At 62.9% G+C, this 22,273-nt stretch overlaps 1 protein-coding gene across 7 annotated transcripts in view; it reads right to left on the reverse strand.

Annotated features, from left to right (window-relative positions):
• Window positions 1-4,546: 4,546 nt before the first annotated feature.
• Window positions 4,547-22,273, reverse strand: part of SCUBE1 (signal peptide, CUB domain and EGF like domain containing 1) — a 131,783-nt gene continuing 114,056 nt past the window's right edge. For all 7 annotated transcript variants that reach the window (XM_042948051.1, XM_042948048.1, XM_042948050.1 and 4 more), the window contains 11 exons: window positions 21,973-22,077; window positions 20,866-20,979; window positions 19,892-20,029; window positions 18,543-18,746; window positions 15,546-15,707; window positions 14,044-14,211; window positions 12,531-12,692; window positions 10,572-10,769; window positions 9,016-9,168; window positions 8,587-8,666; window positions 4,547-6,542 (listed from right to left, as the gene is read on the reverse strand). In XM_042948051.1, the coding sequence (XP_042803985.1) occupies window positions 6,390-6,542; window positions 8,587-8,666; window positions 9,016-9,168; window positions 10,572-10,769; window positions 12,531-12,692; window positions 14,044-14,211; window positions 15,546-15,707; window positions 18,543-18,746; window positions 19,892-20,029; window positions 20,866-20,979; window positions 21,973-22,077 (1,637 nt within the window). In that variant the 3' untranslated portion in view covers window positions 4,547-6,389. The remainder of the gene's footprint in view (window positions 6,543-8,586; window positions 8,667-9,015; window positions 9,169-10,571; window positions 10,770-12,530; window positions 12,693-14,043; window positions 14,212-15,545; window positions 15,708-18,542; window positions 18,747-19,891; window positions 20,030-20,865; window positions 20,980-21,972; window positions 22,078-22,273) is intronic.

Consider the following 22,273-nt stretch of genomic DNA (forward strand, 5'->3'; position numbering starts at 1 on the left):
TGTTGATGGGGACTTGGGTTGCCTCTATCTGTTGACGATTGTGAGTCATGCTGCTGTGAATATGGGTATACAAACTTATCTTTGAGACCCTGCTTTTCAGTTCTTTTGGCTATATTCCAGAAATCTCCTTAGACTTTTAAATTGTTGTGTGAAACCAACAAAACAAAACAAAACAAAAAACCAAGCAACCGACCAAACAAGCAAAAACAACCTTGCTGTTTACTGTCACTTATTTGGAATATTAGTATCATTTATGAGATTGTTTTTTCTCCCGTTGAGTGCATGATGCCAGACGATTCTCCAGATTATCGAAGAGAGTAATGGTTATCAGTCTCTTTGGGGTTCTGGATTTCTTTGAGAAGCTAACGAAAGCCGTGGGTCATATTCCGAGAGAAACACATGCATGTGTATGTGAGCACACACAGCATCGATTGTGCATCTAATTTTGGGGGTCCCATAGTGACCGTGACTCCAAGATTAAAGCTGCAGCATAGGGACGCCTGGGTGGCTCAGTCAGTTAAGCGGCTGACTTCGGCTCAGGTCATGATCTCGCGGTTTGTGGGTTCGAGTCCCGCATCCGGCTCTGTGCTGACAGCTCGGAGCCTGGAGCCTGCTTCCGATTCTGTGTCTCCTCCTCTCTCTGCCCCTCCCCCAATCGAGCTTTGTCTGTCTCTCAAAAATGAATAAATGTTAAAAAAAAAAAAGCCTCAGTGTAGAGGAACATCTCCTTTTTCACACTATGAGTCATGAGGAGCAGTGGAATTCGAGACACAGAAATTTTACCTCCTGGCCGCTCATTTAGGAACATGTCAGTTCCCTGACTTCGGGTGCTCTTAACATGCAGATCTCAAACCCACTGCTTTGCCTTCCAGAAGCTTACCTTAGCTCCTTCACTCTTAGCCCCCAACAACAGCCAAGGAGTGTCTGGGAAAAAAACTTTTTTTTCTGATTCCAGTTCCCTTCCTTCCCCCTCTGGATGACCTCTGATGAATGAGGGAAAGGACCAGCATGTAGGTTCATTTCCTGTTTATTATTAAAGTGATTTCCACAAATGGTTAATTACATGCATACGTATGAAAGTGATGGAGAAAACAAAACCTTGACTACCGGGGGCAACTAAAGGGAAAAAACACGGTTGCGTTGGTATTTGGCCACTCTTGTAGGCAGAGTGATTGCCTGGGCCTTCCCAGGACCCAGAGGGGAGGCTGGGGGAACAGGGCCCCCCGGGGGCTGTTCAGAGGTCCTGTTCCACGAGCCGGGACGGACTGGGTCTGCTCAGACTGGTTCTGATCTCGGCGGATTAAGACCTTCCCCGGGGATCTACGGGGCCTCTGAACCGCACGACAAAGTACTCGGGAGGCATCGGCGAGCTTTCTTTTTTGGCCCCTACTTTTCAGCACGCTGTTTTTGAGGGACACCCGCATTCTTTAATGTTCGTGTGCCGGAACCTGCAAGGGGACCTCTCCGGGGTTGGGGGCCACTCCGCGCCAGCGCCCGGCTGCGGCCGAGCCTGCCCTGTGGGGGAAGGGACCTGTCCACGCGGGGGAGGGGGCGGAAGCCGGTCTTCCTCTGAGTTTTCAGCTCCAGAGGGAGGGAAGGTCGCTACGTGCCCCCGCCCTCCACCTCCCTGCCCTCCATCCCTGCCCCCAAACTCCCCACCGCCAGCTCTGCCTCAGCTGCGCTTCCCGAGCTGCACAACCGTTAGCAACATTTCACGGACATTCCGGACCTTGGGTTTCGAGGGGCTTGGGTTTGGTTCTCCCTTCCAGCAGTTATGAGCCATTCGCCTCGGGCGCGTCCCTGGGCCTCCCAGAGTCTCAGCCTCCGCAGGGGATTAGGGTCAGGCCCGCCCGCCTCGCTGGGCCATGGGGGGGCTCAGGCCTTTCAGCGCCTCCCGTTGAGACTTGAGGGGTACAGTTTCGGGGGTCCTGCTCTCTGGGGGCCATGTGTGCAAGGGGCCGGGAGGGGAGGGGCGGCCTGCCTGTGGCATCTCCGAGATGCCCTCTCCGAGAAGCAAGGCGGCCTGGATGACGCGGCCTCCGGCCCCGTGCCTGGCATACAGCAGGTGCTCAGCACTTACCCCGGGGCGTGGGGGGCCGGGGTGGGGGAAGGCTGGCTCCTGCAGGTGGATTGGGGCGGGGGACAGGGGAGGCAGCCATGGGCGGATCGAGCTGTCGGCTCTGTGTGTGGATGAGGGGTGTCTCTCCAATGTCAGCCCTTCTGCCTCTGGCCTGAATGATGTCACCTTGGCACCGTCACCCTGGTCAGAAGGGGCTGAGCTGCCACCACGTGTATCTTTGGTGAAGAAAAGGGGCTTCGATACAGATACGGTTTACCAGGTTGACATCTCCAGGCGTGTAGCAGAGGAGGTAAAAAGCTGAGTCCCGGGGGAACAAGAAAGGACCCTCCCTTCTGGAGCATGGACTGTTCTGGGCGGGGCACTGGTGCTGCGGCGGGGGGAGCCCGCTGTCCCGTGCGTGGTGACCAGGGTCTCCTCTGTATCTCTCTCTGCTGGTGGAGAAGAGCGGCCATGTCGTGAGGCCGGGCTGGCGACAGCTTCTCCTTTGGGACACGGACTTCGGGACTCCCTGGGTGACCCCTGCTCTGCTCTGCCCTCCTGCCGACACTCTCCACCCCCCACCTAGGGTAGCGGGAGGTGCTGGAGGGAGGGACTGCCTTCTCCGGAAGGAACGCCGGGGTCTGGCCACCCCCGGGCCAGCCAGCCTCAATCACCTTTATCTCTGTGACCAAGAGGGACTTTCCAGGGGATCCTGCCAGCCAGCCCCACGGCTGTGCAGCAAACGTTTGCTAAACGACTTAACCTAGCTCAGTATCTTCTTTTCCTGCTGGGGGTGGTAGTGAATGATTATTCAACCCCCAAGATGTCACAGAGGCAGGCACTCCAGCTCCAGCAGGCTGGGGGCCTCTTTGGTGGAAAATGGGTGATGTTGGCCACGTCCCTGGGAGAGTGAGGGTTCGGGTAGGACACAGGCCGGAGGCAAGAGGTTCTCTTCGGGCTTTCAGAATCGGCCTCTTGGGGCCATTGCTCTCTGGTGACTTTTTGGCCCGGGTCGCAGTTTACCTACGTGTCCCAAACCAACGGATGGCAGGAGGGAAAGCTGTCTGAGGCCACCATCTCGGGCCCCACGGCCTCCTGGACTCTGTCACCACAGAGGTGAGGAGGGGCTGGCAAAGGCTGACCCCGGGGAGCCCGAGCAAGGTCACCACCACTGGCAAATGCCACCAGCGGGGGCGAGGGGCAGAGGCAGAGTCTGAGACTAAGGGGAGGAGGGAGGCCGGCACAAGGCCACAGCTGCAAGGCTCTGGCTCAGGCAAGAGGGCTGCCTGATTCGGGGAGGCAGACGAGGTGACCCCAGCGTTCACTCGCTGAGGGCCCAGCCGGCCCCTGAACCTCGGGGCAGGTTCTCTTCCTTTCCTTGGTGTGTCTCCTCAGAAGCAGAGAGCCAGGAGACGCCAGAGGTGCGGGGCAAAGGGGCTTCCTCCAGGTCCGCCGCTCCTGGGTCCCACCTGACCGCCGTCCGCCGGTCACCCGCTGCAGGGGCACCTCGGGGCGCTTCCCTGGTCACCCCAATGCCAGGCCCCAGGCCTTGGCAGCTGCTTTCAGTCCTGGCCAGCTGGGCAAGCTTTTGTTTCCAGAAGCTTGTTCCTTAGCTCTTTTCCTTGGGGTTTATCGACCGGCCAGACGCCGAGGGTCCTTGCCGGGCGAGGGGCGGCGGTGGCTGGGATGGGGCTGCGGTGGGGGCTGCTTGAGGCCGATGTCCCATCCACGAGTGGGGCGCTCCTTCTGGCTCAGCCCCTGCACGTCTCCAGTCTCCCTCGGGCAGCCCGGGACTCCCGCACCCTCGTCCTTGGCTTCCGTTCTTCAGGACTCACGCGGGGCACCCGCCCCACCTGGGCTCGGTCCTTCCTCTCTCTCTCTGCCAGCACTTCGGCACCAATCTGCCGCCAGCTTCCGGAACACGGATGCACGGACACGCATGCTTTGTTGCCCGGGGAGCTCTCCCAGGACCATCAGGCTCTGCGGACCGGGGATGGCTCTGGCTTTAACAGGTGGGACCCTCAAGTTTCCCAGTGTGGGGCTGAGGGCTGACCCCATGCCCGGACGTCTAGTCCCCCTGATGGTGTGGGTGTGGGGGGGCACTTGGATTGGGGCGGGAGGGCTGAACGGTAGGCAGCTGGCCAACTGGGGTTGCCGGCGACCCTGTCCATGTGAAGGGCTAGGGGCCCCGCATCCGTCCTGCCGTGTCGGGGGGACGCCGGGCAGGTCTGACCACAGCGGTGGGGAATGCCGCGGAACGTGGGTGGCCTCCCACTGGAAGGGCTGGTGGACTCGTGGGGTTTGCAGGTGGCAACTGCCAGAAGCCACCGAGCGGGGCAGCAGCAGGAGTCGGAGAGAGGTCCTGTTTTGAGAGCATTAAGAAAATGCTCCCCGCCCCCCCCTCTGGGGAGGTTGCGGCCGGAGGCCCATTCTGGACGACACCCGTCTGATTTCTGGGCCTGAGCAACGGCTTGGGAGGGAGGGCGGGCCTCTTTCTGGAGAGGACCGTGACCGGGGGAGGGCGGTGCTGGCCCAGGGGGGCTCCCGACGGACACTGACCTGGCCGCCAGATGCAGCCCCCTCCCACCCCAAGGTGGACTTGGGCGTAGCCGGCGCTGGAGGGAGTGCCGCTCGAGCTGGGGACTCACCGTTGCTGATGTAGGCGGAGGCGGTGGCTGGCCCCTGAGCTCGGAGCCCATCGTGTGGCCTGCCTTGTCATCGGCCCCCAGACCCCGCTCGCCTGCCCTCGGGCTTCGCCATCCGCGCCACGCTCCCTGGCGTGTGGGGGCAGGAGGAGGCGTCTAGAGGCACTTGGGATGGGTGACTGGAGTTCAGCTTTCAGACTCTCCCGTGTGTCTTGGAATTTTGAGTGTTTGTTAACCCTAAACATACAGACCACTTCCTATGCGTGTCCCACAGCGGCAGCCAGCGGGCAAGGACTCAGCGCGTTGGGGGGGCTTTTCTGGCTTCCCGCCTGAGGGGCGTACCGTGCACCCCGGTCAGACTCCGGACTTTTCTTCTTTAAGGACGGACTCTACGAGGGACGCGGCGTGTCGCGGCGGAAGGAAGGCTGCTCTCGGGGCCAGGCCTCCCGACACTGGCCACCTGCCCTCCCCGGACGGGTGGGACGGAGGGGTGGGCTCCTGCCCTCGGAGGCGTCGCGTGGTGGCCCGTGCTCCCGTGGGAAAGGGCTCACTTCCCTGTGGCACGCGGCCACAGTATGGATGCCAAGGTCACGCCTCAGGGCCAGCCACACGCCCCTTGCTGCGTTTACTGCTGGGCCCCTGTACCCACAGGAGAGGGGGCAAGGGGAAACCGTCTTCTACCACATTCCGTCTGAAGGCAACACTCCAGCAAAGCCTCGGGGCCCAGTTCCCAAAGAATCCGCACTCCAGGTGGGTCCGGAAGCAGCCTGCCGTCTCCCCTTCCTGCAGGCTCCCTCCTACCTTCTCCCCTTCCCGGAGGCTCCTGGCCCGCAGACACAGGGGCAGCACGCTCCTGGGGAGGGGTGAGTCACTCAGGGATGCCGGCGACAGCTCGTGGGGGAAGAGATGGGTTGCAATTCGTATTTATAGTTACTAAAGAGCATTTTCCTAAAGTACCCACAAATAGAAGTATATATATATTTATCTTTATATTTATATATATATAGGACTTAATTAGATGCTCTATCAAGGAAAAGCACAAATCTACAGTTTCCTCCACCAGCAGCTCTTTTCTGTCCCATCACAGAATCCTTAGAGCCCCGCCACATGGCGCTGCGTCCTGGGCCCGAGGCCGGAGGAGTCGGGGTGTGGATGCCTTGCAGGTGTAGACACTGGCTTATCAGAGCTTCCCAGATGCCTTCCCGCACCCCTCCTTCCACAGCCTGGCTTCCTGTCTCCGATTAGGCCTCTCAGAGCCTGCCTGGAGACAGAGGCAGCCACACTCCCCTCTCTCTTGAGGCGTCGGGTGAGGCCACCCGTGACCCCCGAAACGTGCACTCTGCCCAGGAGCCGGCCGCGTGGTGGCACAGAGCGTCCTGGCCGCTCAGGAGAGGGCACTGTCCTGGAATCGAGCCGGCGGAGGGGGGGGGAGGGAGAAAGGCCGCCTCGAGCAGTGTTTTCCCAACGGGGCGATCCGAGGGGTGCGGCGGGCTGGGGTCTCTGCTTGGACGCGGTCTCACCCCCACGGGCCGGTCAGTGTTTCCGAAGGGCAGGTGCCCCGGTGACTTCCCGAGGCGGCGCGGAGGCGTGTGGAGCCGCCTTTTGGCTTCCGCCGTGGAGGGAAGGCACTCTCCCCTCCCCGTCTGGGTACCGGGCCGTCCCCAAGCTGGGCGGCTCCACGGGCATTATTTGTAGGGCCGCAGGAATCGGGACACTTTGGAGCGCAGCAGCTTGATGAAGGACCGTGGGAACATCTCCTTGGACTCCTGGGCTGTGTACTTGAAATAGTTCTGGGGGTGTGCCAGCACGTCGAACAGGGCCTTGATGAGCTTTTTGTCCTGCAAGACACGGCGAGGCGGGCGGTGAGGCCGAGTGGGGGGCCGGGGGCCCCCGCCGCTCGCTTCTCCAATGTCTGGGGTGGGGTGTCCGTGAGGACGGGGGAAGGAGGAAGAGTCTACACTGCTCGGTGGGTTTCAGGATCCCACAGACTCTCTTTGCCACGAATTGCTTTTTGATTTAAGGGTTTACTGGTTTGGACTTGGCAATGCAAAATATTTTATTTCAAATGGGTTCTGCAAAACCAAACCCAGGTAGGGACGCCCGGGTGGCTCAGTCGGTTGAGCGTCCGACTTCGGCTCAGGTCATGATCTCGCGGTTCGTGAGTTCGAGCCCCGCGTCGGGCTCTGTCCTGACAGCTTAGAGCCTGGAGCCTGCTTTGGACTCTGTCTCCCCGTCTCTCTCTGCCCCTCCTGCGCTCACGCCTCTGTCTCTGTCTCTCTCTCTTAAAAAATAAATAGACGTTAAAAAAAATAAAAAAAAACAAACAAACCAAAATAAGACGTGCAGCTGAGGCCCTGGCTTTTGAGGCCCACAGTCTGGGGTCTGAGAGCTCAGCCCCGTGTACACACCAGCCTCTTCACCGGAGGAGGGTGAGCCTCGGCGCTCAGGGCGGGGCCCGTGCGGATCTGAGCAGCAAGCGAGGGCCAGAGGCCGCCTGCACCAGGACTCGCTGTCACAATGAGACTTGGGCCACATTTGCTGCCCAGGGCCGGCTCTGTCCTGGTGCCCGCTCATGCGCTCTCTCTCTCTCTCTCCCTCCCTCCCTCTCACACAGGCACTCACACATCCTTGCCCTTGGGAAACACAGAGCTCTTCCTGTTTTCCAGGAGCAGGGCCAGGTGCTGGGACAGGACCCCCTGCGTCTCCTCCACTGAGAGGGAGGGAGTTGACTGAGGCAGGCGCTAACAAGGAGGGCTGCGTGGGGCTCTAGGAGTCTGTGACCTGCCCAGAGGGGGGGGCGCCTAAGCTGAGGGCAGGACAGTGGGACGTTCACTGAGGAGAGCGGCTGGGGAAGAACGCTCTCGAGAGGCCCTGGCGAGGGAGTGGAGGGAGCGTGGAGGCCTGAGAACCGCTCGGAGGCAGGTGGTGGCCTTGCCGGTCCAGGTTTTGTCCTACGTAATGGAAACGCTTCTAGCTCTGGAGAGATGCTCTTGGCTGCAGGGTTAGAGCTGAGGGCAGAGGGCCCGGGGTGGCAGGGAAGGGGTGAGGAGGAGAGTCAGGATGGACTGATGGAAAGGCCAGCGTGACCTTCTGGTTCCTACTAAACAGAAGGAACTAAACAGGCTCCAAAACGTCTAGGCCTCACCCCGGTTGCAGCAGCATCAGGGGCAAATCCCTCTGCCTACAAACCGCCTACTATGTGCAGGGGTGTGCCAGGCCTGGGGCTGGAAGACCTGAACTCTGCGAGCCACCCGTTTCTTAGAGGGGTTGCCTGGGGCCACCGGGCAGGTAAGTGACAGCTAGAATAGCAGTCAGCGGGGGCGGGGGGACTGGCCTGGTCCTGCTCTTGTCCCGTCCACCTCAGCTCCCGGGCTGGGAGAGCCGTCTGCCTACAGGCTGGGCTGGGGCCAGACCCCCAGAGCCCGAGCAAATCCCTGGGTCCGGCCTGGCCACTGCCCACTGAGTGACGGCCACAGCCCCCCTCGACGACAAGGAGGCTCTGCTTCCCAAGCCCTCAGCAAGATGAGGAGCCAGGCGGTCCCGAGGGCGGGGGTGGATTCTACCGACTTTCAGCTCATTTCACAGGCGGGGAAAGTGAGGCCAGCAGAGGCTCAGGAAGCTGCCCAAAGACCAGTCACCAGGTCCTGGGCCAGACACCCACCGGGGAGCCGGCCTCGGACCTCCCGGTCTGCAGGGACAGACGCAGGAGCCAGGCCCCGCCCCCAGGCCCCCCCCCCACGCCCTCCTCCTCTCTTGTCACCACCCTCCCCCGCTCACGTCTCGGGCGTGGGGGGCGGGCGCTGGGGGCAGGGTGGCCCTGGGTCATCACAGGCCACTATCCTGGGATCACACGGATCCTTTCCCATAAAGAAGCTCACTCACTTTTAAAATTTCCTGGTGATTCTCCGAGGCGTAGAGCCGTCCGTCGCGAACGATGTCTTCGATTAATTGCTGGTAGTCCTCTGCGAAGCCCGCCGGCGGGGAAGGAAGGGCGGTGAAGGCTCCAGACCCTGCCTGCCCTCCCCCCTCACCTCTGGCCTCTGCCCCGACCCACTTTCAGGCTTCAGCCCTCGGCCAGAGCAGTCCTGCCTCCGAACCTCCGTACCCTCCACCCAAACTGTTTTCCTCGAGCTTTGGCTAGTGGGAAACTCCTACTCAACCCTCAGAACCCTGCCTGGGCGGCACCTCACGCTGAAGCCCACAGACGCCACTAAAGGCTCCCTCGTCTGCACCACCCCTGCCCCCGTGTGCCTGTCATCTCTGTGTCGGCGGGGCCGGCCCGGGCCGGGCGCACGGCGCAGCCACACGTACCGTCGTAGGTGACGTAGGGCACTTGGAACCCTCTGCCGCTGTTGCCTTCGTTGGACTTGAACTGGATCCAGAGCTTCCGGGAGCGGGAGGTGAAGGCGATGGGCCTCTCGTAGGTCTGGCAGGTCTCGTAGGTGGTGATGGACGTGGGTGAGGCTGGGGGCAGAGCCCAGGACCTGAGTGGCTCGCTGAGCCACAGCTCTGCACCTGGCCCCTGTCCTCCTGCTTTGGGCCGCGTGTCCCCCCCGACCGGTCGGCCACCCGGGCCCCACATCCAGTCCCCCGAACAGTCCGGCTCTGATCTCCACCCTCGTTCCCTCTGCCTCAAGTGCCTGTCCTCACCCTCAACCCCGGTTCCCACTCATCCTGCGGAGACAGGTTTGTGTCTCCCCGTCCAGGAAGCCTTCCTGACTGCCTGCCGTGTTCCTGCGCTGCTCTGGTGAACCCTTTGTCACGGCCCCTCTCTGCTGGGTTGTCACTGTCTCCCCCGGGGGGGAGGGACGCTCCCCCAGGACAGGGCTCATGCCTGTACCCAGCACGAACCAGGGCCGGGGTGGAGGGTCACATTTGGGAAGCCCCCTCTCCCTGTGAACAGATGAACAGGAGTGAACCTGCTGACCCTGGGGTGCGTGGGGCTGGCCAAAGGGTCCCCCAACTCTTCACTGCTCCCTGGGGAGCCTACCTGAGGTGCCCTGCAGGCGGGAGAGGCTGACCCCCTAGAGTCCAACCCTGCGGGCAGGTGACAGAGTGGGTGGGGGGGGGGGGGACGGTCGCGGGCTGGGCTCGGACCGGCTGTGGGATCCCGGGCAGGCACCATGCCCTTTCTGGCCTCTCGGCTACACTGAGTGGGCGATGCACACACGTGGTAACAAGCAGGACAAGGGGAACAGAGTGGACAGAAACCCCTCAGTCTCCCTGTGCCTCAGAGACATTCCAGCCCCAAGCGGGCAGGTGTGTCTTGTGCCTGCCTGCGTCCACCTCTTCCTTCCGTAACGTTCTGACTGGAGCTTGCTCCCCGTGGTCCCCACGGCCCTCCAACAGCAGTCAGGCGCCCTGGCCTAGGCACCTGCTGCAAGGGACTTCACCTGGTTCCTGGGGGGACGCCGGTGCTTCCCCGCCTTTCTCGTCCTCACCCACCGCGCCCACTGCTAGAGCCGGCCTGCTGCCCGTGGCCTGAAGTCCCTCTACGAGCCCCTGACGGGGGTGACGGGGCGGGACGCGGTGACTCACAGAGGGGAAGGTTCAGGCTGTCTGACCCTGGGGTGTCCTGTGTGTGCACAGGCTGGCCCTTAGCTTGCGAGTCCCCGAGGGAGCGGGAGGCGGGCGGGGCAGGGGTCGCTCCCGGGGCCTCACCCTAGGTGGGGTGGCGGGACACTTGGGGGGAGACTGGCTGGCGGTCAGCGTGGGGACCGGACCCGGCCGGGCCCGGCTCCCGCTCAGGGTGCGCCCCACGCTCGCCACCCTCGGGGCAGGGCTTGAGGCAGACAGAGGGGCGCCGAAAGCCCGCCCGCGGGTGACCCTGGGCGGCCCCTCGCTGCCCTGCCACCACCTGCACCTACCGCTCTTCCTCATGACCAGGACGTCCCCGCACTCGTCCTCGACGGGCAGGAAGATCTCGGGGACCACGATCAGGATCCTGCGCTTGGGGGGCGGGGAGATGTGCCAGACGCACTCCGTGTTGGCCGGGTAGTCGCCGGGGTAGTTGGGGGACTCGATGTAGCCCGTGTAGTCGCCGAGCTCACCGCCACAGTGCTGGTCTGTGGGCACCGGGGCGCGAGGGCCTGCTCAGGCCGGCTGCACGGGTGCCCCAGAGGCCCGGCCTCCCCCCGGCCTCCCCGCCAGCCGGGCCTCCAGATGCGCTTCTCACGGGGTCTCTCCCGTGGGGGGCCCCGCTCCCTGAACCCCACTTCGCCCACTCACTCCACACCCCACGCACCGCTAGGCGCTGAGTGTGGTCACCCTCCCGGCCGAGCAGGACGGCTCAGGGGACAGGCAGGCAGCACGGTGAGGAGAAAGAGACAAGCTTCCCCTTGTTTTCCTTTTTAGCCAAGCCGTGTAACCCCGAAGAGGCCAAAAGTGACGGCTCGGTGAGCCGAATAGTTTCTAGCCTCAACCTGACAAAGGAGGCCACCTTAGTTCCGCAAAGAGAACTGAGGGGAAGTATTTAAAAAAAAAAATTTTTTTTTTTTTACATTTATTTATTATCAAGAGACAGAGCGAGACAGAGCATGAGCAAGGGAGGGGCAGAGAGAGAGGAGGAGACACAGAATTTGATGGAGGCTTCAGGCTCCGAGCCGTCGGCACTGAGCCCGACGCGGGGCTCGAACCCACGAACCGTGAGATCACGACCTGAGCCAAAGCTGGACGCTTAACCGACTGAGCCACCCAGGCGCCCCTGAGTGGAAATATTAAATATACAGCATTTTCTTACACGTTTTCATTTAGAAGACTCAAAATTGCTGGGAAGCATTTCATTTTTACACTTATCTTCCAGAAGCTTCCCCTCCTATTCGGTTTCTCCGCTTTAACTCACGAGGACATTTGAAACCCTGTCTCGGGGCGCCTGCGTGGCTCAGTCGATTGAGCGTCCGACTCTTGATTTCAGCTCCGGTCGCGATCTCACGGTTCGGGGGTTTGAGCCCACATCGGGCTCTGTGCTGACAGTGCTGAGTCTGCTCGGGATTCCCTCTTTCCGCTCCTATCCTGCTGGTGCTCTCTCTCTCTCTCTCTCTAAATAAATAAACTTAAAAAAAAAAAAATAAAACCCTGCTTCTGTGGAGCTCGCCCACTGTCCCTGCTCTTCTGCCCCTGGAGGCCACGAGCCGTGGGGATGCCCCGGGGAACAGAGGGTTCCACCTCTAGGATTAAGTCCCCTTCGCGGGCCTTCAGGCTGTTCAACATGCCAGCAGCCCAGTGTCAAAGGGCTAACTGGCTAGAAGTCGCTTACGAGAAGGGTACGACACTGGAAAAGCCGTCCCCAAGGACTCCGAGAAATGAATTAAAAGGTATCTGAACTAAAGGTAGCGTCCTGTCGGGCCCAAATGACTTGCTAAGTGAGGGAGCGGCGTATCTGCTTCCCAAATTGTCTCGTGCTGCCCCCGGCACTGATGTCCTTTGGCTAAACCGAGCTCCTCTTGGACACGAGAAGGCCGTGTGCTGGTCGCTGCAGCCACACGCACGGAGCGCGTCCTTCCCGGGTCCGAGGTCATCCGCTCTGTGTCCGCCTGCCGGTCCGGCCGTGCGTGCCTTCAGGGCGGCACAGCCTGGGCCTCCGCGGCTGCCCCGCACGGGGCCTGGCTTTTCCCTCCACAGGCCCGGAGCCCGGGGCAGGGCCCGGCCGGGCACAGGGGCGCAGGCTGCCCTGGTGGGCGGGTGTCACGCGGGGCAGGTATACGTGCCGGAGCAGGGAGGAGTCCTCCGCCGGCCCGCGGGCACCACGCGAGGTGAGCAGCCACCCTGCCCCCGGCAACGCCCCCCAGCCTTCCCAGCGCCCCGGCCGTGGCAAGAGCGGCACCTACTTTTGCAGTGCGTGACGTTGGTGGAGCCGTCGAAGTCGGTGCTGGTGTTGCCCGGGCAGGTGATGCAGTGGTTCTGGCCGAACTCGGGCTGGTAGGTGCCCACGGGGCAGCGGATGCACCGGTGGGTGGTGGTGTTGTAGTGGTGGCCGGGGGAGCAGTGCACTGTGGGGCGGGGACGCCGGTGGGCAAGGGCAGGGCGCGTTCTCGCCAGGGCCTCCTGCCCTCGAGGCCTGTCTCGGCACAGAGTTCGAGGCCCTCCTCCACCACCCAGGGACCCCCCCGCCACGTGCGCCCGGTCCCGACCCTGCCCGCAGCCGTGCGTGTGTTCGGGGGCAGCAAATGGGACACGAGACGCTGTGAGGCCGGGCGTGGGGTGGCTCCAGAGGTGCAGGGATTTTGAGTGGAGACTCGAGTCGTGCGCAGCTGGCCGGGAGGCTCTCTGCGGGGAGGAGGCGGCAAAGCGCGGGCCCGGGGTGGGCTGCACGGCTGCCGGGTGTGGCCGGGGGGCAGGTCAGAGGCCACGGGGACGAGCTCCCGGGCCCAGGGGTCATGCTAGGCTTTGCTAGGCTTTGCTCTGAGTGAGGGCACCCGGGGCCCTGGCATGTTCCCGGCGGCCGCTCTGGGGGGAGGGGTGGCAGGACAGGCGGCAGGGGCCTGGCTCAGGGGTGCCAGTGGGGTGGCGAGAAGTCATCGGTCAGAGGAGCTGGCAGGGGCTGTGCACAGACTGGGAGTGAGTGCCCAGGCCGGGGACCCCGAGCACGACCGGGCGGGGGGTGGGTGAGGCTGAGGCGTGCTGGGGCCACAGGCACGTGGGAGGTGTGGGCTGGGAGTGGACTTGGCTCTGGCCTTGAGGGGAGCGGTGACCGGGGGGCAGCGGGGCAACAGACTGACTAGGGGGGTTCAGGAGAGGGCGCGCGAGAGAAATAGAGTCCACACGCTTTTGCTACAAGGTTCCCAGTAAGGAAGAGAAGTCCTGGCAGGAACTGGAGGGGGGGTGGGGCTAGAGAGTTACGACTTTTCCTTCCAGAAGGGAGGCTTCAGAGCAGTCTGTCCGTTCCCAAGAACACGGGGGTCAGTGAGCGGGCAGAGTTGTCCCAAAGGCCTTGGCGGGCCGGAGCGTGTGGACGGGGAGGCGGGCTCATTAGGGACACGTGGTGACGTGGAGGGGAAGGTGTGGCTGGACCGCAGGGTCCCCACGGCCCAGGTGAGCTGAGATGCCCGACCTCGCCCCACTGTCCCTGCTGCCCCCGCATTTCTTCACCTCCCCCAACCTTCCTTCTAGCCAGGCTCAAGGCTCCGTCTACAGCCACTGCGCCTCCTGCCCCTCCCATCTGAGACCCTCGGGCAGGCTTGTGTTGGGCCCTGCGTCCCTGTCCTAGCGTGCGGCACGGTGACGGTCACCAACGTCCGCTGCCTGACAGCTCCCGGCTCCTCCGCTGCCCTTGGAGGTCTGCCACCCAGGAAATGAGAGGGGTGGAGGGCAAACGTCCCCCAGCAGCCCAGCCCGCCTCACCTCTGGCCTCGCAGTCTTGGAAGGAGGCTGTGCCCTCGTGCTTGGTAAGTATCCCTCCTCCGCAGGGGAAGCAGCCCGTGCGCCCAGGCTCTGGCTGGTACGTGCCCACCGGGCAGGCTTGGCAGGGCCTGAAGCCATCCGGGGAGAAGAAGCCTGGGGAGCACTGACCTGGAAGTCAGAGGTCACGGCTCAGGCTGGCCGGAGGGGGCGCCTGGGTCCCGACCCTGCTCTCAGCTCTCCCCTGCCCTGGGGAAGGGCACTAAGGGGGTGGTGGGAGGGACCTGGCCCCAGTTTGGACGTTGCCAGTGGCTCAGGTGCTCTGGGACCTTGGCCGGGCCTGGCTTGACCCTTCCCGCTGGCAAGAAGGGCTGCGGGTTAAAGGGCAGGTGGCCTTGCTGCTGAGCTGGGATATGCGAAGTTGGAGGAGGTCACTTCCATCAGAGGGGCTTCCCCCAGGGGAAGGACCACACTGTGCCCTCGCGAGAGGAACGGGGGCTCCAGGCTGGCGCACCTTGTCTGTCTGCAGGGCTGGGCCGAGCAGAGGGAGGGGGCTCGTGAGGTCCCTGAGGGCTCCGCTGGGACAACGGGAGGGGACAGCACATCCAGCGGGAAGTCGGATGTAGAGGGCGCTCCAGCACTGAGTGAGGGGTGGGTGGGGGGCCCTCTCAGCCCAGACCCTGAAATCCCTGTTCCTACCAGTGGCTACTCTCTGCTCTCAAACAGTCACCTTCCTGCCAAGAGCAGAGGCCATACTCCTAGAGGGCACAGTCGGCCAGCCCGCAGAGACTCAGGGCTGGGCTCTGATCTCTCCTGTACCCCAGAGAAGGCTGGCTGTGGTCTCCGCTGTCCTAAGGATCTCACTCATCCACCCTCGTGGGCACACCTTTCCCCACCTGTTCTCTTGGGTGGTCCCCACGATGGCCTGGGAAGGGAGGCTGATGGGTGGGGGGTATGAGCCCATTTCACAGATGTGGTCATGTGAGGTGTAAGTGGAAAAGCTCTTTGTAAACCAAACTGTGCTTGGTAAATCAAAAAAGGGCTTTCCAAACCATCTACAGGGCAAACTGTAAAGTTCTTTATAGAGTACAGTTCTTGCCGAGTATATGGGGCGCCCCGTAAAGCATTTCGACGATGAGGCAGTTCTCCGCACAACGTAATGTGTTTTGTCAACCGTGAAGCGCTATGTGCCTCTGCGACGGTAACTTGACCTGTAAGTGACCGAGTATTTGTAAACTGTCAAATCCTTTCTGAACCGCACGCTGCAACTTTCAAGTGCGCTAAGTACAGCCCGTGCTCGCCGGCACACAGACGCTACGGGTCTGCGGCGTCCTTTGTGAGGGCAGCGACGTGGAAGTCATACCGGGCTCTGCGAACGGCAAAGAGCTTTACAGACTGTCACAAGGTACCAGGCCTTTGCTTTGGGGACCTCAGTGGAGACAGGAGGTACTCCCAGCACCCCCACCCCATCCCAACCCCTCCCTCCTGGGGGGGCCCGCACTCGCCTCCACATTCGGACACGTTGCGGGCACCAGCTAGGCTGAGCCCGTCGCTGCTGGGGCATGGCGTGCAGCTGAGTTGGCCGTCCCCGTCCTGGTAGGTCCCTGGGGCGCACGGCACACACTGGCCCGGCTCTCCGCTGAAGTGGGTGCCAGGCCCGCAGGCCACTGCAAAGGCAGAGTGGAGAGATCGCTGGTGGCAGAGGTGGGAGTGGTGGCCGGGTGGTCTCTCGGGCTCTGTCCTACCAGATAGGGTGCATCCCTCGTCCCTGGGGCTCAAAGGGCCAGGAGGAGCCCAGACCCATCTCAGGAGAGAAGGAGCAAGGCGGCAACCATCTGTGAAGGCCCTGGAGGCCTGACCCTGGTCTCGTGCCCCATCGTGGCTGCTCCGCTCAGGGTCCTGGGCAGACCCTTCCTCCTTGTCCTGCCCTCCAGCCCTGACCCCTCGGCCTGCGTACCAACTGCTTCCTGGGCATCCCTCATCCAAACCCAGCTCTCCTCCCCTCCCCTTTCCTTCCTCACGTGGGGGGGTTGCCATCTGAGGAGATACGGGGTGGTGCAGAGGGCGTGGGGGGGTGACAGAGGCAGGGGCAGGAAGGTCCGGTGGCTGAGGGTCGTCCAGGGATGGGGGGCTGAAGGGAGAGCAGTGTGGTTGGCTGCATTGAGCAAACAAGCAAACCAGTGAGTAAGCAAACTGACTGAGCAAATGAGAAAGGGAGTGAATGTTTCTCTGGAGAAGACATTTAGAGAGAGAGAAGGTTAGAAAGAACCCTGGGAAACTGAACTGGAGGTTCAATTGAACGGGTGTGAACTCATGGTTTTATAAAACACACACGCGCACATGCACACACACACACGTGCACACACCTGCACTCTGGTGTATACATCTGTATCTATGTAAATGTATACATGTGCTAATGTACGTGTGTATTTGCACATAGATAGAAACCTATGCTTCCTAGTTCCGTCCCGTGGGAGGGCCTAGAAGCAATGAATACCCCACCTTTGGCTTTTCAATATCCTCCTCCTCCTTTAGGGGTCCAGGGGCCCTGACCGATTCCAAAGGGGCAGGGGAAGTCCAGGTTTTGTGCCAGAGAATCCTCAGTGAGTGACAGAGGCGTGGGGCACGTCCCAAGGACGTGGGAGCCAGTCTGACGGGGCACCTACTGGCTACAATGGGGATGATCCGAGCACTGAGCTAAATAATGTTAGGAATGGATTACAACCCCTTGGGTAAAAGAAGAATGTGTAAGTCCGCACTGACATAAATACACAGCCACGCGGACACGCAGACAGATATATAAATGAGGGGGGAAGCAAAGCTCTTTCTTACGGGAGAACGCTAACTTATACACAGACAAGGGCCAGCAGGAATAGAGAATACCGCCCGGTAACCACTGGAGAGGAGGCTGACCCGGCAGGAGTTGCCACCGGGTGCGACGGCTGGTGGCTGGGGGGATGTCTGATGGGGAGCAGGATGTTGGTGTAAACTCAGACTACATCCCCAGAAAAATCCTCATCAGTTACATACGGAAGGAAAAGGGTGAATTAAGGTGGAGGCACCAGCCGTGGGCTGGGTCAGTATCCTGTGCCTCCTGATGGGGGCGCTGAAGAGCAGGCGTCCAGCGTGAATGGGGCTGGTCGCCGAAACGTGGGGGCGCGGCCCGGTAGCACTTGGGGACAGCGGGGGCAGGAAGCGCAGGGAAAGAGCAAGGAACTGGTCCAGAATGAAGGAATCCGGGGAGACAGGACGCTAAGTGTGGAGGACAGGGGCGTTGTGGGAAGAGCGGGTGAAAGGTTAACGGGTGTGCGGCCCGGATGGTGGTGTAAGGGTCACACACGCACACACCCCAGAGGGCGCGACACAGCACACGGGGGAATCGGGATGAGGAGAACACGGAAGTCCCTTGTTCTGCCTGGCGATATTTCTGAACGTGTGAATGGTTTCAGAATGAGCTATTAAAAATAAAAGAGTGACATCACGAAGGCCGCGGTCCTCCCTCCCTGTCCGCTCCTCCCTTCCCCCCACTAAGCCCCGCCTCTCCTCCACCGGCTCCCCAATTCATCTCTGTGACCCAGCCTATGCTTCGCGCTCCAGATTCCCGGCTCCGACCACCCATTCGACGTCTTCGCGAGGACGACTCGGCTGCGTCTGAGCACAGGAGGACAGACAGAACACCGTGTCTCCACCAGCCCCTCCGCCCCAAGTTCCCCACGGCGCCCTCGAAGCCTCTCCCCTCCTCCCCCCCCACAGCTGCCCCCCCAGAGTGCACTCCAATGCGCCTCATTCCTTCCTGGCCTGCTGCCAGCCCCGATCCCCGTTCAAGGCTCTGCCGGCTCCCACTGGGCCTCCCCTCTGTGGTCCTCCCACCGGGAAGCCTTCTCCTGATGAGAGAGCAGGTAAGGCTGCTCCCCTGCTTGGTCAGGTCACCTGCGGCCTGGGCCTGGGCCCCGGCTGGCTGCCCTGGCCGAGCTCCCGCTGGGGGCCTGGCCTCGCCTGCTCCCTGCAGCTGGTGCCCCCTGAAGCCGGTGCTCCCCGCAGCTGGTGCCCCCTGAAGCCGGTGCTCCCCGCAGCGGGTGCCGCACTCTGGGCGGCCTCGGCCTCCTGTGCATCCTTGCCCTGCTGCTCCTTTGCCCTCAGCTCCTACGTGGCCTCCGCTGGGAAGCCTTCTCTAGCCACACGGACTAGTCCTCACGCCCCCCGCTGCCCCTTCACTGTGGCCGTGCCAGCCTGTGCTCTCCCTGTCCCACCCGTCCTCAGGATTATGGCGAGGGTCAGATGTACAAATGTCTGCCCGGCAAGAGCCTTGCCCAGGGGGCGGCACCAGGGGAACGTTCCTCAAACGACAGCCATGATGACGAGCACGACAGTGCTTCTCCCTGGCAGGCTTCTGCGTCTGACTGTCCCCTCCCGAGGCATCTGTTTACCCAGGCCACCCGTGGAAGGAAGGGCAGAGGGAGTTTGCCCAGTGGGCATCCCAGTGGCCGCGGGCAGGGACGCACCGCATTTCCCGTCCTGTAGCACCTGGCCCGTGCTGCACGCCCCCGGGCCCTCCGGGGCCTTGGCCGGCCACTGGGCCATCGCGTACTCTGTGCCTGCGACCTGGATGGAGAACTGCTGTCGGCCGATGGACCTCCGCAGAGTCTTGATGGCGGCCTGTAAGCTCTGCTCCGCGCGCTTCCGCATGCAGTCGGCCTCACAGGTGTCTGCAGGGGTGGGAGGGACGGTCACTCACAGCCCCTCGGGACTGCCTCTTCCCGAGCTGCCCCTCTGCCAGGCCTCTGCCGAGGGCACAGGCTCGCAGCGGCCGCGGGCCCCCTTGCTGCGTCCACCTGACAGATGAGGAGACCGAGGAGGATCCGACAGGTAGGACCTTCCCCAGGCCGCCCAGCAGGCCTCCGCCACTGTGACGCGTCACCTCCCTAGGGCACGGCTCACGGACGGGCGCCCCTCCCTGCCACTCAAACAGCCTTGAGGCCGCCACTGTTCCCAGGATGACAGCCAGCTCTCTGGCCTTGAACCCAAGGCCCCTCGTGGTGGGGCCCCCGCCCGCCGCGCCAGCCCTGGCCCCCAGTCCTCCGACACCCACCGTGGACTCTGCTTTCCGCCCTGCCCTCCTGAACACACTCCGTTCTCTCTGACCTCTGTGCCTTTGCCCGTTCCATTCCCTCTGCCTGAAGGCCATCGCCTGCCACCTTTTCCACTGGATCTTTGATTTCAAGCCCTGATTCACACGGCGCCTCTTCTGGGAGGACCTCCCGGGCTCCTCTCTCGGGGAGACGCCTCAGCTCTGTGCCCCCCACCCCGGGGGTCTCCCTTGGCACCGGGTAGTTTGTGTGCGCGTCGGCCTCCCCGTGGCTGGGGGTGCCGCCAGCGTGAGGACCTTGGTCTGGTCCCCTCTTTCCACGGTGCCCAGCGCTGGGCACACGCAGCACACGTCTGTTGACAGAGCTCAGAAAGCACGGACACGAAACACAAGCCGGCCATGTAAGCCCCCTTCTGGAACATGGGAAAGGCAGGCCAGTGGCTCAGTTGTTCCGGAAAGGCCACAGGCGTTAGGCCCTTCCGGGCCCCAGCGAGCGCACGGGGGACGGTTGGGAGAGGCCGTGTGGCCATCATGTGGGTCCCTGAGCCCCGTTCCTCTCACTGCCCTGGGCCTCCTCTCCCACCCCGGGCTACAGGCAGCCGTTTCAAGGACCCGGCGCCGACCCGCACCAGTCCCCCCATCTGCCTGGCTGGGCCTCTACGTCCAGGAGCCGTGGCTCGGGTGGGAGCCCGGACCCCGCCAGCCACCCCCCCCCCCCGCCCTGCATCCTCTGTCCTCCCTCCGGCCTTCAGGAGCCTCACCCACCCGAGGCCTCGTCCGTCTTTGCCTCCACCTCGAACTCCGCCGTGATGTGGGTCACCTCCTTGGATGGGGACTTCCGGCCACGGCGCCTCTTCTTGGAGGAGTCACACTTGAAGTTCACAAAGGTCACGTGGCAGTTTTCTGGACAGAGAAGGGACCGCTGTGGCGCAGGTGGCACAGGGCAGGAAGCAGGGTCCTCCCGAGCCCCGCGCACAGATCGCCACCGGCGGGGCTCCCGCTTCGCCTAACGGCCTGCGGTGCGGATGGGGAAACCGAGGCTGGAGAAGGCCAGGCTGGCTCTGGGTCTCACGCGGGGCTGGTGGCTGAGCCACGCCCCGCACCAGCCATTCTGAGTCCGTCAAACCGCCGCAGGCGGAGGCGCCTGGCGCGTACTCGCTTCGTGGAGCCGTGCCGCTCAGTTCCGTGGGGCCCGGCCCGGGTCGGGTCGGGGCTGCTTGGGCGCTGGGCTCTGTTAGGTCTGGGAGGGAGTCCTGAGGTGTCCGGGAATCTTGGTGGAAACAGAGCCGGGATGCTTTTCGCCCGGGCTCTTCTCGTCGGGCTTTCCCTACACTAACCCCTGACCCCCCTGGGGTCAGAAGCCTGGAACGTCCTTCTTGGCCTCCCTCATTCAAGGATGAGCCACTGCCCGACTCCCACGAGGCCTTCTGGACACAATCAGGCTGCACTTGCCCTGGGGGAGCTCATCTAACCCGCTCCAGGTGGGGCAGGGGCAACGGGCCCCGGGGATGCTGGGGGACCTGAATTTTCCACTCAAATGCCGGCCTTCCTCCCGAGGGACACGACCACTGTCTCTGGTGCTTCAGGCGTGGCTCCTGGGGCTCAGGGACCGTGATGGGGAGGACAAGGAGAGGCCCCCACGCTTGAAGCCCAGCCCCACTGGCCCCTGGGCTCCCAGCTCCCAGGCACGGGGACCCCCGCCACCCCCGTGTGGGTCAGTGCCACGGCCGCCCACTCACCCAGCAGCGGCTGCCTCGGGGCCTCCTTTGCTGGCTCCTGGCTGTGGGCCCAGAGGCGGCACCTGGCATCTCGGATCTTGAAACGGGCCTTCTGCCTGATGGAGGCAGGCGCACCTGGGGAAAGCCCAGACCCCCCTGGTGGCGGCCTCTCCTGCAGGCAGGGAGGTGGTGGGGCCGCGGGCTACACAGGGGGCCGCCAGTGGGACAGATCCACTGGGAGCTGGGGCCGGGGAGCCTCCACTGCCTCATTTCTCTCCCCGCAAGGCCTGAAGAAGGTGGGCGTGTGGACGGCGGGGTCAAACTCAAGCCAGGGGGCCACCCAGCCAGAGGTCTCCTGTGGAGGAGGAGAGGGAGGCCTCCCGCCTCCTCCCCCATCAGCACGGCCGGGGCACGTGGCTCATGCTGTTGGGAAACGGGGTTAGAACAGAAAAGAGAGGGAAGCAACGGAGGGAAGGGGGTTTGAAATAACACAGGTGCTGTTATTCACTGTGTGTGTGTGTGTGTGTGTGTTAATCAACACACTGCTGATTCCTTTAAAGAGCCAACCACAGCTGCTGGTACTGAAGAATCCTACGATCGCAGATACTTAGACTCACATCCTGTGTGTGTGAAATGCACACAGATGCCCCCGTATCATTGAATTCAACATCCCGAATGGGAAAAGCTGCTGGAGACAACCTCCTGCGTCTGCCGGGTCGCCTGGGACCTGGCTGGTGGGTCCCAAGGGGCGTGGGAGGGGGCTGGGCCTCCAGTACTGCCCGGACCTCGTGCTCACAGCACACGTGAGTCACTTCACTGAAACGGAGCCTGAGACCCACAGGCTCCTAGCACCTCGGGGTCACTGGAGCCGCGGCCCAGAGCCTCCGAGCTGGAAGGGCCCTTCCCTCCGCGGCTTGCTGCCCCTGGGCTGGGACTCAGCCCGCAGACCAGTTGCTTGTAGGTCCCAGCACTGCTCTCAGCCCCCCCAGGACCCTGGATCGTGCAGGGCAGGCCCCCGGCCAGGAAGCTCTTCCCCAGGCAGCGCCCCTCCCTCTCGCCCCAGTATGGCGCTGGACGCCAAGTCCAGGGCTCACCCGGGCACGGGCAGCACGGACAGGCCGGGGGTACCTGAGCAGCTGGGGCCAGCGCTGGAGCCAGTGCTGTTTCGCTTCTGTGGCGTCTTGCCCTGGAGACCCGGGACGCCGCAGCTCAGGCTGTAGCTGTTTTCCGAGTCTGCGGAGAGGCCGGTGGCCAGATGGACTTGGGTGCCCCCCACCTCCCCACCAGGGGCCCCTGATCCTAGAGGTCTCAGAGAGATCGCTCTGGGTAAGTGGCTGGGCGGGAACGAGCCCACCACACTTGTTGGGAGGGATGCCGTGGCCCGCGGAGAACCAGCCAGCGGGCCGGGATCACTCGGCGATCAAGGCCG

The sequence above is a fragment of the Panthera leo genome, chromosome B4 (genome assembly GCF_018350215.1).
Source record: "Panthera leo isolate Ple1 chromosome B4, P.leo_Ple1_pat1.1, whole genome shotgun sequence".
Classification (NCBI taxonomy): domain Eukaryota; kingdom Metazoa; phylum Chordata; class Mammalia; order Carnivora; family Felidae; genus Panthera; species Panthera leo.